The 14,776-nt window shown below is 57.9% G+C and overlaps 2 protein-coding genes across 2 annotated transcripts in view; one reads left to right on the top strand and one right to left on the bottom strand.

Annotated features, from left to right (window-relative positions):
• Positions 1-8,246, top strand: part of PYGB (phosphorylase, glycogen; brain) — a 37,529-nt gene extending 29,283 nt beyond the window's left edge. The window contains exons 16-21 of the mRNA XM_010836611.1: positions 722-780; positions 2,349-2,490; positions 3,952-4,159; positions 4,612-4,746; positions 5,807-5,873; positions 6,966-8,246. Coding sequence (XP_010834913.1) covers positions 722-780; positions 2,349-2,490; positions 3,952-4,159; positions 4,612-4,746; positions 5,807-5,873; positions 6,966-7,118 — 764 coding nt within the window. The 3' untranslated portion in view covers positions 7,119-8,246. The remainder of the gene's footprint in view (positions 1-721; positions 781-2,348; positions 2,491-3,951; positions 4,160-4,611; positions 4,747-5,806; positions 5,874-6,965) is intronic.
• Positions 8,247-10,359: 2,113 nt separating this feature from the next.
• The window catches only part of ABHD12 (abhydrolase domain containing 12), a 35,650-nt gene continuing 31,233 nt past the window's right edge, over positions 10,360-14,776 (bottom strand). The window contains exons 10-13 of the mRNA XM_010836358.1: positions 14,378-14,460; positions 12,706-12,784; positions 11,951-12,078; positions 10,360-11,011 (exon numbers count right to left, since the gene is read on the bottom strand). Of these exons, the coding sequence (XP_010834660.1) occupies positions 10,972-11,011; positions 11,951-12,078; positions 12,706-12,784; positions 14,378-14,460 (330 nt within the window). The 3' untranslated portion in view covers positions 10,360-10,971. The remainder of the gene's footprint in view (positions 11,012-11,950; positions 12,079-12,705; positions 12,785-14,377; positions 14,461-14,776) is intronic.

Below are 14,776 nucleotides of genomic sequence, written 5' to 3' on the forward strand. Positions count from 1 at the left end.
AATGTAGCTTGTGGATTTGGGGCTTTTTTTTTTTTTTTTTCTTGTTCTCTAGGTCACTTTGTCCACTATCTGGAAGCAGGAAGGTTCAAAACTCAGGGACTACAGGAACCTGAGGTCAGATGTTAAAGATCAGCCATGCCCCTTAGCAGTTCCTGTAAATCTCCTGGGCGATTCCCGATCCTGGTGAATACTGTTCAGGGCAGCCCCGCACCTCTGTAGACACCACCACCCCGATGAAATCTGAAAACCCAGTGGCCTGGCAAGGACACCTCATTCTGCTGGGGCTGGAGGCGAGCTGTCTGTTCCTGTGCAGGAAAGCTCTGGGGGGCTTCTCACCCTCTGTCCCAGTAGGGAGGGGGCTCGGGGGTCTCACTGACACCCTGTGCAGGTTAATCACCACTGTCCCAAGGTCAACCCATTTTCGAGTGCCCATCACACGCAAGGGCCTTCAGTCCTGGTCACCAGACCCAAAGGAACTCCTGTCTAGGCTGTTCTGGACACAAAGGTGCAGCTTTTCCAGTGAACCTTCTGGAAGAATCTGCTTCTGGTTAGCCTTTGGCACCAACCTGGACACAGTGCAGAGTTCTGTAAACAGAAGCTCCTGCGGTGCACCGCTTGCATTGGGCTGGTTTCTGAGGATGCTCGTCTCTGTGGCAAGCACAAGGCTCAGGCGTATCTGGCTCCAGTTGTCTCACTTGGCTGTCTTCTGTTTGTCTTGCAGGAATAAAGAAGGACCCGACCCAGGCCTTTGTGCCCAGGACTGTCATGATCGGGGGCAAGGTGAGGTGACGGCCTCTATGCTCTTACTTGGCGTTGGGCGGGAACATACAGACCACCATGCTTTTCTGCAGTGTCCCTGTATCTGGGCTGGATGCTGCAGGTGGCTGGGCGCCGACCTGCACACAAAGCCCGGAGGTCCCGGCCCCAGCTGTGCCTCTGGGCCAGGACGTTCAGGTGTCTCGTCAGCTTGGCCACAGGAAGGGAGCTGGATGGGGCCCCTGCCTGCCCAGGGCAGTAGGGTCCCCAGGGCCAGCCTCCAGTGGGGAAGCACCGTTCCTCGGTGTGACTGCCAGCGTTCCACATGTCCCCTGCATCTTTGTGCTGAGTGGACACCAGTCACTGACTGCTTCATCAGCGAGATGTGCCTGCTCTCAGCCTGGCCTCACGCGTTTTATTTACCGTGGCATGTACTTTAGGACACGTGATCATGGAGTCCCAGTGTGTTGCCAGGGGGTGTTGGCGGGTCGCACCACAGGTCTCTGGACTCTAGGCCCCGTGTCCCCACCCTCTGCCACCTTTCCCAGGAGCCTGGGCACGGCTGCTTCATGGGGGCCACAAGCGGGCACAGGCTTATTCTCTCTTCCGACTTGAGCAGCTGCACAGGTGGAGGCACCCTGTGGGCTCCCCCAGCTCAAGCAGCAGCTCACACCCGCCGTGTTCTGTCTCAGCCACGCCCCCACCCCGACTCCTACTGTTCCTGAAACAGATTCTGCACAGCATCTGTTTCATTTGTCAGTATTTCCATATGCATTTCTCAGAGATGGGGACTGTCGAAAAGTTCTAAAATGTGTTTTAGAAACGAAAATCCAGAGAAAAAAGAATCAAAGAATGTCCACAAACCTGTTGCCTGACTTCTGCTGAAGTTTCTCAAAGTAGATTACAAACAGTAACATTTCACCCCTAAGAGCTTCATTAGTTGTCTTCCCAGTGACGTTTTCCTGCAAAACCACACAACACCACCATCACATCCACAACACTTGACGAGATTCCTCCACGTCATTAAACATCCAGCCAGGGCCACTTGCCTGGCTGTCTTACTAGAAATCTCGTTTGTTTGAATCAGGACCCGGTGAGATTCTCACATGGCGCCAGGCAGCTGCGTCTCGTCCACAGGTTTTCCTCCACATCCCCTTTGTTCCCCTGCAGTTTTTTACAGAAATCAGGTTGTGTGTCTCCCCCAGACCATGTCCCTCTGGTATCTCCCAGAACCTTCGTGGGTTCCCCGTGTTTCCTGGAGGTTGGTAGTCAGTCCTCAGGGATCCTTGTTCCCTCTCTCCATTTCTGAAAAACAAACCAGAATCAGGAACCCCAGTTTGAGGCTGACAGATCTGTGCGTGTGGGTAAGGGGCTGTCATGAGAGGTGCTTGGTCGGCACCAAGGGAGCGGCTGGGGTGCCGCGCCTTGTGGGCCCATCTGTCAGGTTGAAGGACACACAGATGCCATGACCTCAGCCCCCATGGGGCCCCCTCCCAGCAGCCGAGCCACTCAGCTGGGCGCATCGAAACCAGGCCACAGTGACCCTGCCCCGAGCACAGGGTGTGTGCTGTGTGCCCCTTTCCCCGTTGCAGGCAGCGCCCGGCTACCACATGGCTAAGAAGATCATCAAGCTGGTCACGTCCATTGGCGACATCGTCAACCATGACCCGATTGTGGGCGACAGGCTCAAAGTGATCTTCCTGGAAAACTACCGGGTGTCCTTGGCTGAGAAAGGTGAGCCTGCCCTGCCGGATGCCACGGGCGGTCCTTGCTGGTCAGGGTCTGTCTTGCCTCCAGGCAGATTAATGGCTCTGACACCACATTCCCCAGCCAGAGGCGCCCCTGACTGGTAGCCAAGGCCCTGGTCTCTGTACTTCCTGCCCTCCCCTCCTCATGCCTCTGCCCCTCAGCTTGGTCTTCCTGCCCCTGGGCTCGCTCTTGGTGGCCCGTGCCCCCCGCTCTCCCCCTGCCCCAAGGATGCTTCTGCTTGTCCCCACCTGTTCATTCTGGCCTGCATCTGCTCTGGGGGTGTCTAGCTGGGGCCCCTCCACCGTAGGAGTCCTGGGTATGTGTTGCTACCCAGAGAAGGGCCTGTGGCCACACGTGCCTCAGAGCAGGGCTCTCCTGAGCTGGACTGGCCTTTCTAAGGCAGCCGCTTCTGGAGACCTGGCAGGAAGTGCTAGGAAACCTGAGCCTGGAATCGTGGCCCGAGTCGCAGCCCCTCTGGTCCAGGGACTGTACGCTGCTCTCCAGGCGTCCAGTGGAGGGCAGGCTCTCACACTCCCTCCCCCTACAGTGCGGCTAGGTCATCAGCATCATCCCTGGGATCCCGCCACTGCCCTGCACCATCTGTGGCTGCGGGGTTGGGTTGTGGTTCGTGCTTCACTGAGCTTCTCACACGTCTCATGCCCTTTGCCGCCTGGAACTCCCAGGCTAGCTCTTGCACTTCCTAGAACTGACCTTGGGGACAGGCCCCATGCTCCCCAGCTCTTGGACTTGCTGTGGTCATGTGTCCACCATCCCGTCTGCTCATGCCCTTCTGCCCGAGGGCCTGTGCCTGTGTCTCCATCCTGGCACCTGGGCCTGACCGTGAAGACAAGGCCGGACTCTGGACTTGGTTGACTCTGAGTGCCCGTTGGTTGGGTCGGGGAAGCAGCATCCATCAGCCCTGAGGACCAGCTGAGGATGCAGGAGTAGGGACGCTGAGGCAGGCAGGATGGAAGCCACGCTCCTGCCGCCATGGCAAGACACTCACAGGAACCCGAGTGTGAGAGAAGCCACCCAGCTGCTGGGGGGTTGTGACTCAGCTGCCATGCCCAGTCTGTACAGAGGGGCTCCTGGGTATGAGGCCACGGGAAGACTGTCCCCGGTCCTCTGCTTCTGTGAGAGTCAATTCCTTTCGAAGTCATTTAAGGAGCCTACGGGTTGATGGACTAAGACAGCAGTGATGTCAGGATACAAGGGAAAGAATACCCCACCTGGTTTTGGTACGGCCCTGGTTTGCAGGTTCTAGAACAGAGGGCCTCTGCCACTGCAGGGCTTCTCGGCATCTCCACGTGGACCCGCTGCCTCGGGCTGCGGGTCGGGAAGGGGAGCTGTGTGGGGTGGGGGCGCAGCGCACGGTGTCTCCTTGCCGTTGCCGTTGCTCGTGTGCCTCCTGACTGACGGGTCTTGCCCGTGCCCCGCTCCCCGCAGTCATTCCCGCCGCCGACCTGTCGCAGCAGATCTCCACCGCGGGCACCGAGGCCTCGGGCACGGGCAACATGAAGTTCATGCTCAACGGGGCCCTCACCATCGGCACCATGGATGGGGCCAACGTGGAGATGGCCGAGGAGGCCGGGGCCGAGAACCTCTTCATCTTCGGCCTGCGGGTGGAGGATGTGGAGGCCCTAGACCGGAAAGGGTGGGTCCCTCTCGAGGCCTCCATCTCCTCTAAGTGTCCCACACCCATGGATACCTTGAGGGGGTCCCAGCTTGGCCTAGTTGCCTGAAATCCCTCAGGAGACCCAGGGAGGCCACAGGCACCAGGGGCTGAACCCAGATGGTGGGAACCTTGTCAGCCCGCAAGCACTGCCCACTTTGGGCCCTGTCCCGTGTCTGCCGCATGCCTCCCTCTCCCAAGATTCCCTGATGGCTCTCAAGTCCGACTTAACGTGTTATTTTCTTCTGCAAAGTCCTGGCACAGACTGGGGGTGGAGGCTCTGTGGGAACCTTTGAGCAGCCCCTCCTGGAGCACCATTTCAGCCACCACCTGTCTGTACCACGTGGAGGAGTTGGGGGTGATGTGCCCTCGGCGGCCAGCCCAACCTGGCTGGCCCCGGCCCCACCTGCTCACGAGTCCGTGGTCTCCTGCAGGTACAATGCCCACGAGTACTACGACCGCTTGCCCGAGCTGCGGCAGGCTGTGGACCAGATCAACGGCGGCTTCTTCTCCCCCCGAGAGCCCGACTGCTTTAAGGACGTTGTCAACATGCTGCTGAACCATGACAGGTGGGATAGGACCTACGTCCCTCCCCACCACTGGGTCAGACAGAGGGTGCCCAAGACCACACATCATTTGGGGCAAAGCCTGGGCTTCGGTGAGGCTCACCTCCACCTCAGCCCATGGCCAGAGGCTCGGCCACATCCAGGCACTCAGGCTTGTGGGACCTCTGACCATGCTTGGCAAGCCTCGGAGCCTGGTGATGGGATTGCACGACAAGCAGGAGGTGATGTCACCTCTGTGGGTGGATGGAGGTGATGTCACCTCTGTGGGTGGATGGAGGTGACGTGCCTGGGGTACAGGGAGCCTGGGTGTTAACTACTGCTGGGAGTCCAGGAGTGGTTCAGGTAGAATGAACTTGTGAGGCTATAAGTCTCCACGTGGTTGGTGTTTTATGACAAGCACTGACACGGGGTGATGCTTCTCTGGGCACAGCCTTGCTCACTTGTCACAGGTCGACAGTTCCATCTACCTTGACCATAGGCCTCTGCTCCACCCTGGTAAAATGCGGGTCTGCTGAAGGCCGAGAATCGACCTTTATTCATTCGTTTCAGTTCCCGTGGGTTAGTCTTGTCATATTCCAATGAATATCGTCTGCTGGCTTCTGTCAGACCCGATCATAACTCCGCGCATGCCTGGGGCTGGGTGCTCAGCCCTGCTGATTCTGGGATCCAGGAGGGACTTGACAGGGTTCTGTGAATTGTGATCCCGATTCAGTTGTAAACAAAACACGTTTATGTGTCATAAATCCTGCATCACCAGTTGTCAACTCGTGAGACCTGAGAACAGGTGGTGGTGGAGCCTGCGTCCTCTGGGCCCCCCTGGAGGTGGAGGGGGACCTTAATCTGTGTTCCTGGAATCCACGGGCACAGTTTCTTTCAACAGCATGGGGCTATAATAAGGTTTTTCTAGAGTAGTGTCTGCAGGACAGCAGTGTTGCTCAGAGCGCAGCCACTGTGGCCACCCCTTCCCGTGGAGCACAAAGACGCAGCCAGCCAAACCTGGGGGCCCTTTTCCTGACCTCCCCTTCACCACCCGCCCAGCCCAGCTTCCTGTCTCCCATTTCAGGTTCAAGGTGTTTGCGGATTATGAAGCGTACGTGGCGTGCCAGGCCCGGGTGGACCAGCTGTACCGGGTGAGGTTCTTGGGCCCTGGCAGGGAAGTTGCAGGGTGGGACCATGTCCTGCTGTCTCGGGCCACTCCCGGGAGCTTGCAGCTGACCTAGTGGCCCAGAGCAGGTTGGGCTTCTTCCTCTCTTGCTCAGGGACCGCCTCAGCTGGGTATCTGCCTGGGCTACCTAGGACCCTTGGGCCCAGGCTGCTGTCCACACCAGCACGCATGCCCCTGCAGCCTGGGCGCTGCCACGGAGCCGGTGGATGGGGCAGAGGTGATGCCTCCCAGAGGTGCTGCCACGCCCTGGCCCACGGTCTGATCGCCTACGTGCAGTGAGGAAGGCAGGGATGATGCAGGGCATGAGGCCCAAGGCAGGAGACGGGGCTTGTGGGCAGTGAAGACCTTTGTGCTTAAAGGGAGGTGAATGGTTTCTAGGGCAGTGGACACGTTGCCAGTGAGCAGAGTGAGGGCCTGCAGCTCTAGAGCGGGCATGCTGGAGCTGGCTCTCCACTTCTGGCCCCGGGTCCCGCCTCTGTGTGACCTGCAGAAAGCGGGCACAGCCAGGGGGGCCTCTTGGGAAGACTCAGCTCCTGAGCTCGGGGAGGTGATGGGGTGTCATAGTCCGTGCACCTGGCCAGGGATGGCCGCAGGAGGGGACACTGGCGATGGGGGTGTGGCTGGGTAGTCACTGCCCAGATCTGTTAAAGCAGGTTCTTGGACACGGCCCGAGGGGCTTGTATCTAACCATCCCCCTCAACTCAGGAAACAGCTCCTGAAGTCTCCTCCTGAGACAGGACAGGAGGGGGCCTGGGAGGCCAGGTGACCCCGGGCTTAAGGAGGTACCCTGGCTTCCCTTCTAGGAGCGCCCTCCTGGCGCTGGATGCAGTCTGGGGGTGAATCCCCTCCTGGCAGGGTGTCTGTGCATCGTGTGCACTCTGCCCTGGCAGGAGCCCTCGGGCTCCAGACCCTGTCTGCTCACCTGGAAGCTTCCTGGTGGGTTGGCCCCCTTCCCAGTGAGCTCTGAGCTTTGAGGGCCTGCCTTCTGTCAGGCTGCCCAGGGCTAAGCACATCTGGGAACAGACCAAGGTCACTAAGCGTCTGCCTCCCTCTGCAGAACCCCAAGGAGTGGACCAAGAAGGTCATCAGGAACATCGCCTGCTCGGGCAAGTTCTCCAGTGACCGGACCATCACGGAGTACGCCCACGACATCTGGGGTGCGGAGCCCCCTGCCCTGCAGACCCCACCGCCCAGCCTCCCCAGGGACTAGGCCCCGGTCTCGGGACCAGCTTTCATCCCCTTGCTGACTCTGCCCGTTGTTTCCAAGCATTTTCCTAGTTCCCTGCTTCTTTCAGTGCCGCTTCCAGGAGGGCTGGGGGAATCGTGGTGGTGGCTTTGAGGGGCTGGGGTGTGGAGATGCCCCCTCATTGCCTGCCGGAGAGCAGGTCCCAAGCACTGACAGGGCTCCCCCCCCACCCCACCCCCCAAGATGCCCACTCAGCTTCCCCACGGCCTCGTACAAACCTGTGTGAGCTCGTATTCAGTTTTGACCCTCTGCATTCTGGGGTCCAATCAGGTAGCCGTGACAAAGCTTGGGCAAGTGTGTTTCTGCAGCATGCAGGCTGGCCATCCAGTCTCTCCCAGCCCAGCTCTGCCTCCTGGCCATGCTGGCAGGGTCCAGTGTGCCGAGCCGAGTCCTCATAACTGCCATGTGGGCACCCGACCTGGGGTTTCCAGATTGAGAAGATAGCAGGGCCCCAGGGGAACCGAGGGTGATACTGGGGAGGACGCCTGTGTCCAGCACCAAGGGCTTCGGTTAGGACAGGCTGGCTGGTGCAGAATTGGTTTGATTTTGCTTTTTTGAAGATTTTTCACAAGGAAATGAAACTAGCTGAGGTCTTTCCTTGTTTTAGCAACGGAAAGTAGTACTTCTGAAGTTTATGCCAGGGGAGGCAATGCTGGGGTTTCACTTGGGGTCCCCACCTAGCTGGGTGAGGCTGCATGCCCAGCCCTCTGCGAGGCCTGCACCCTCCCTGTGCCTGTCAGGCAAGAGGCAGCAGGAAAACCTGGTCTGGAAAAGGACTGGTGGGCCCAGAGGGGAGCCCACCCTCCATTCTACCCAGACGGCAGGCTGGCACCAGGGATGGCGGCTGAGTGGTGGGAAGGACGAAGCCAGGGAGCAGGTGGGAGCTCGGGGTGGAAGCTTCCGGAGGCTCTACAGCCTCACATGCCGGACCTGGGTGGCTCGGGGCTCTGCTCTCACCCCACCAGAGCTGGGGGGTCTGCGGTCGCGCCCCAAGCACCCATTGCTGCCCGCCCTTGAGGCCAAGCGTGACCGTCACCGTGCCCTTCGCTGTCACTGCCTCGTGTAAGAAAGCGATTAAATCTGCTTGTGCTCGGATGCTCTGGCCTCTGCGTGTCTCTGCACCCAGGGCGCTGCATGTCCCAGCCGGGATACACTATGGCCCACCACTCCGGGACTGGGGACAGGACGTTCTCTCACCCAGCTGCTGTGGGACTCAGAGCCCTGGGAGCCTGAGTCATCAAACCCAGCACTGGGAAAACACCAGCTGGGTGTTGGCGTTTTGGGTGTGAATTGTACTCTTCTTGTGCACCTGTCTTTTGCCACCCACTCCTGGTCCTGGGAAGTGGAACTCCTGGGCACCAAATCATTCCCCTCCCCAAACTGTATGGCTGCAAGTTAAATAAAAAACCCAGCGAGATGTGAACTCAGGGCTCAGTGTTACCCAGAGAACCCAAGTGTTGGGGGAGGGGCACCTGGTCTCAGGTCTGGGGCACCTCCCAGGACACTCGCTTCCATAGGCTGTGACCACAGATCAACGGTGGGCATCTCGAGCTGTTCCTCACCAGACTGACTCTGTGACTCAACAAAAGGTCTGTCCCACTCCACAGTTTCAGCTGAGCTTCTTGGACTGAGGTAATAAGCGGAGACACCCCCAAGCAGAGACATGTAGACCTAATTACCTGAAAGGTGTCAAGGGCGGGAGCTACTTGCTCAGCAACCTTGTTATGCTTTATCTTCAGGCTGTCAGACACCTGTAAAAAATACTAACAGCTTGTATTTTTACTTTATATCCTACTTTATCCTCCCCACCTACCCCCCACCATAAAATCTGAGGCAACTTACACAGACAAAAGATAAAGAAAAACAGGTCTGAAGACTTGAGCCCAGGCAGAGCAGGTGAAGTGTAGATGGTCTCAGACGGCCTCACTGGTCAGGACGAGCAGGGGACGTGGCTCTGGGCTGCGGGGCTGCCAGGAGCCCCAGTGACAAAGCCCAAGAAGCCCCAGGGGGCTGGCCACACGGGCTTTGTGCTTTAGTTACATGAAGGCAGTTGTCAGGTCAGGATGGGCATCCCAGAAAGCCAAGGGGATGTGAAGCTGAGGCCCAGGTGGCTGAGAATTGCAATGGGCAGCTCTAAGGTGTTTTGAAGAGGGTGTAATCTCCTGTTTCTGGGCCTCCAGCCAGTTCACAGCTGCTCACAGACCAAGGGCAGTGAGTAAGAGAAGGCAAATAAGCTCCTCCCCACCCCGGGGAATTTCTGCACTGACTCCAAAGTGTCAGAGCCTAAGGGTCTAGAGAAGGAAGTCCTGCCTTTAGGAGAAGGTGAAAGTTACTCAGTCGTGTCTGACTCTTTGCAACCCCATGGACTATACAGTCCATGGAATTCTCCAGGCCAGAATACTGGAGTGGGTAGCCTTTCCCTTCTCCAGGGGATCTTCCCAACCAGGATTGAACCCAGGTCTCCTGCATTGCAGGCAGATTCTCTACCAGCTGAGCCACAAGGGAAGCCCAAGAATACTGGAGTGGGTAGCCTATCCCTTCTCCAGTGGATCTTCCCAACTCAGGAATTGAACCAGGGTCTCCTGCATTTCAGGCAGATTGTTTACCAACTGAGCTACCAGGGAAGCCCAAGGAGAGAGTTGGGTAAACCAAAGTCCTCCGCCTGAGACCAGCCCTGTACTGTACGGCGTGCAGCCCCCTTAGAAAGCCACACACCATCTCTCTCTGGGGGTGAGAGGGGGGCGGTGAGTGGGCACTGGCGTTGTGCGTGAGAGGTGGGCTTGGCCGAATGCCACGACCAGTGAGTGAACGAGCTGACACTCCCAGGACAGAATGGGAGTCCCTGGACTCCAGCAGCCTGAGCCCTTCCACGAGTGACCAGGGCTCGTCCCAGGTCTCTGAGTGAAACCCCACCGCCCATCTATCGACACAGCAACATTCAATGAGCTTGTTAACCGTAAGGTTGAAAGGCTTACCCACAAAGACCTGGTTTTAGGAAAATGCCATCTGCCCCACCAGAGAAGACAACCTCCCCATGAACACGCCTCCTCCGACACAACACCCCTCCCCGCGGGACCTCGGTGTCTGCAGGAGCAGGAAGAATGCCCACAATCCTTGGCCTTACGGAGCCACCTCCTCCTCACGGTCGGGTTCTGAGAGTGGCCTGGGGCTGTAGGCACAGCCTGGACACCACTACAGGCAGCGCTGAGAAAACAGACAGACCACCACCACGATTTTATTCTTAAATAAATGCTCAGTCTAAGGTCTGGTTAGGCAGACAAGTGGGTGGACATCAGAGGAAGGCAGATCGCCGGCCCCTCCCCGGTGGGGAGCAGCGGGGCAGCCCAGGGAGGCAGGGACACCGAGGAAGGCAAGCAGGGCGGGCAGGGCAGGAGGGGCTGGTGGAGCCATGAGCGTCCATCTGGGGGAAACAGAAAGAACCCATGTTCGCCCACATTCTCAAGGGTGGTGCCAGAAAGCTCAGCGTGGTCCCAAGACCCCTCACCTCCTGTCCCAGGCTCCCCGTGCCTGGCTCAGGAGGTATGGGATTGACTAGCCGATGGCCAGAAAGTTCTGTCACTGTCTTCCCAACAAGCCCTCGGGTTGAGGGGCAGCACGAGGTGGAGAGGGCCACATGCCGCCTCCACGTGGTCCACAGAGACCCCCTGCTCCCCGCCACCCAGGGCGGTGCCTCAGGTCTGCCAGGGCCTCCCCTGGAATCTGTGTTCCCTCTCCAGGCGCATCTCCGGGGGGCCGGGCTGGCAGGAGGAAAGGGGGACGAGGGCAGAGGCCTTCATGCTCCCGAGTGGCGAGCAACTCAGTGCTGGCGTCCCGGTTCCGACTTCCCCAGGAACTCCCTGGAGCAGAGGAGGACACCTGTCAGCCAAACCCCTCCAGGCCAGATCGGAGACCCCACCTCCCACGGTCGTCCCGCAGCCCACCCAGGAGGCTGTAATGGAGCCCCGAGGACCACACTCTGCCTCGAACACCCTGCGAGGCAAATGGGCAGGGCGCCAAGGGCAGTGCCAAGTCCCGACACGGAGTGAGGGCAGGCCACTGCACCCTGGCGCTGGAGGGTTCTCAGATCACATGTTTTGTGATGTGTGCCTTTTACAAGGAAAACCACGGTCCCAGAGCAATGCCATGCTCCTACCATCCCCTCAGCAACACACATTCCATGCGCCAAGAAACGTCAAAAACACAGAGCTCTGCCTCTGGGACTTTGAGGGCCTCACATACCAAGTGGAGTTCCCCAGCACACATTTCTCCGAGGGCTGATTCCAGCAGCCGGGGCTCAGCAGAGGCCCTGCGGTTGGGATGTGGCGGCGGCCTGCACCTCCGAGTGGGAGGCAGGGAGTGTCTGGTCCATCCAAACCCTTCCCTCTGCCACCCGGGCACCCTCGTTCCCAGGCTTGTAACAGGTGGCCGGGCTGCAGCCCACGTGCCGGCCCAGGAGTCTGGCCAGCGCAGTGCAGCCAGGGGCATGGCCTCCCTCCCTGAGGCAGCTGGGGACCAACAGGCTTTGGGGGAGCTGGCCCAGACCTGCATCACCCCTACCATATACACCCCGTGCAGGGGCAGAGACCTGACGGGCCTGTGGGAGGGGACGGGGGCCTGAGGACAGTAGCCGTGGCGTCCTCACTGCTCGACCACACACGGGGCCACAGCCCGGCAGGCCACATGTGCTGACACTGGACCCCCCTGACCAGCCTGACACGGCTATCCCAGCTGCGGCCGCAGAGGCTTGCCCAGCTCCCGCATGCCATCCTGCATGGTGGGTGATGGTAGTGCCTCACCTCAGGATCCGCGGGAGCTCGGGGCTCTTGTAGATGTACTTGTGCCTATAGCCAAGGTCCGAGTGGAAGGGGATGAACTGAACCTTAAAGTCCCGGAAGCTGCGTGACGGTGCGGCGATGTTGTAGAGCTGGGGGAGGAAGAGGAGGGTTGGCGCCCGGGGCCTGGGGTGACCTGCCTCAGCCACAGGATCCTCGGGCCACCCCTCAAGACCCTCTCTGTCTTCACCCTGTCTCGAGACCAGCCTTCCTCAGGGGCCCTCAGCACCCTCAGGCCACCTACCCTGGGATGCCACGTGGCCTGAGTGCCCAGGGCAGCCTGTTGGCTCTGTCCCAGGGCTGGGTGGGCCGTATGCCTAGGTCAAGGTCCATCTACAAGCTGGCTTGGGGTCTGTGGCACGGCAGCCCCCTCCTTCCAGCCCAGGATGGCCAGGTCCTAGGCCCAGACCTGTTCGGAGGTGGCCTGGGCCCCCTGCCCTTTAGCCTGCCCCTGCCCCTCACCACCGCCACAGTCAGAGGGTGCTCCCTCCCACCCTACTCCCACCTACAGATCTGAGAGCAAAGGCAGATGCGGCAAAAGCAGATGCAGAGGCCCCACAGTGAGAGGATGTGCTCAGACGTCAGCCGAGAGTCAAGAGAACGCGTGAGACCTGTGAACCGCCAACCTCCGCTGCCTTCTCCCTCACAAGGGGCCCGGCCCGCAGCGGGACCCTCTTCCACACCTGCCTGGCCTGAACACGAGTCTGCCCGAAGCCCACCTTTCTGCCGAGCTGGAAGGGCACGACCGGGTCGTCCTCGGCGTGCAGGATGAGCAGGGAGCAGGAGATGTGCTTCACACTGCAGGAGGCGGAGGGAGAAAGGCACTGGATGGCCAGGACAGGCTGGGCCTCCCGGGCTCCCAGGCTGCCAGCAGCAGGGACCAGTGAGGGAGCCCTGCACTGCAGCGTGGAGCGGCTCAAACTGCCAGGCGCTTTTAATACAAAGCCAGCAGCTGATTTCTTAGATGTTTCCATCAGTATCTGTTTTAGGTGACAAGTTTCAATCAAATCTAGAGCTCACTTCATTCACCAAATCAGGTCCCTGAATATTACCTGGAAATTTAAAAACAAAACAAAAAAACTTTGCCAGTACACTATTCTTAAAAAGTTACAAAACGATATTTACAAACTGAGTAATAGGTGGGCCAGGAAACTTACTGCAAATGAACATTACTGGACATCAGCTGGCAAAAGAGCCACCCTCTAATTTCTCTTCTGTGTATATGACATTTAATTCCTGAATGTTTCAAATAAATGAACATTCTCAAGATGGTCACTGAATCCAAACCCCTCAGCAAACCGCCAACCGAAGGACAGGCTGCAGGACTGATGGGCCCTGGACGCTCCTAGCTGCCCCTCACCGAGGCCGCATGGGGAGCTGGTGGACGCAGCACACGCCTGCTTCTGGCGACCTCATGCTGAACTGAGGCTTCGCGTGGGCAGCCCCAGGGCAAGCCTGGCACCTGGCAGGACTAGGCCTGGGTGTGCGCCCAGCCATCTGGCAGGCTGCACTGCTGCTAGTGGCACACAGATCACCCACTCACCACATTCTACTCCCAGGGTGAAGTGCTTGCTGGTGTACAGGACAGTTTGACATTTGACATCTTTTCATAACTTCCACCCACCAAGCTGGTCCTTCACTTCTCCAACTCTCGAGGCCTAGCTCACATGCTGGCACCGTGGCAAGTATTTGGGAACAGACCTTCCCACCATGCAGGGGCTCCTGACTTCCAGGGGGTGAGGGACGGCCAGCCCCCCAACACTCACACTGGCTCAGCTGGGGGGCAGCCACAGGGTGACTTTCTCACTGTCGTCATTTTTAGAGAAAATCCAGTTTATTCAGGTAATTCTTCTTTTAAAAATGTAGATTTTTAAATGCTAACTGAATATTCAGATAAAAAATTTTTTTAGAATAAATTAAAGTCCATGAAATAAAGATATCACAAAGATAATGTTAATTGAACTTGAACGTTGTTCAAAGAAAGAGTCCTTAAATAGAATATGTAACTTCTGGTTCACCTAATAGAAATATTTTTAGTATTAACCTTCAGAACATCTTTCCATAACCAAACACAAATCAAATGGCTAAGGCAAAGTCATTTTTTGAACAACAGTTACTATTGCTGCTTTAACACTTGTTCAAGAGTTCTGGTTTTGACAAATAATTTTCAAGTAAAACAGTTCTATGGACCAAAAGATATGGTGTTTCCCTATTTCATTAACTCTACAGTCTTTCCACCTTCCTTCTTCCCTTCCTCTACCTTTATAGAGATGTGTTGCTTAGAAAAGACCCTTACATGTCCAGAATCCCACCCTCCTTGGTTAACATGACTCAAGACGCTTATTCTGAGGGTTCTTCGGGTTCTTCTAAATTCTCTCCCACAGTACTCACTTTTCATCATTTGCAAACTGAATTCCACTGCTTGTGATGGGATCAAGGAAGAACCAGTCAAACCCAGGGAAATATCGATAGATCTGGAGGTTAACATGTAGACAACAAGGAGAGAATCAATCACTACACCCCCATGGGGGGGTCACCCCTGCTTCCAATCAGGTGGCCCCAGAGCTAGGGGGGGGATGGGTAGTAATATACCCCCATAGGGGCCGGGGTCACCTCTGCTTCCAATCAGGCTGACTGGTGGCCCCAGAGCTGGGGCAATGGGCAGAACTATACCCCTGTGGGGCCAGGGTCAGGCCTGCTTCCAATCAGGCTGACTGGTGGCCCCAGAGCTGGGGAGGGATGGGCAGTAATATACCCCCATAGGGGCCAGGGTCATCCCTGCTTCCAATC

The sequence above is a fragment of the Bison bison genome, unplaced genomic scaffold (genome assembly GCF_000754665.1).
Source record: "Bison bison bison isolate TAMUID 2011002044 unplaced genomic scaffold, Bison_UMD1.0 scf7180017864063, whole genome shotgun sequence".
In the NCBI taxonomy this organism is placed as follows: Eukaryota; Metazoa; Chordata; class Mammalia; order Artiodactyla; family Bovidae; genus Bison; species Bison bison.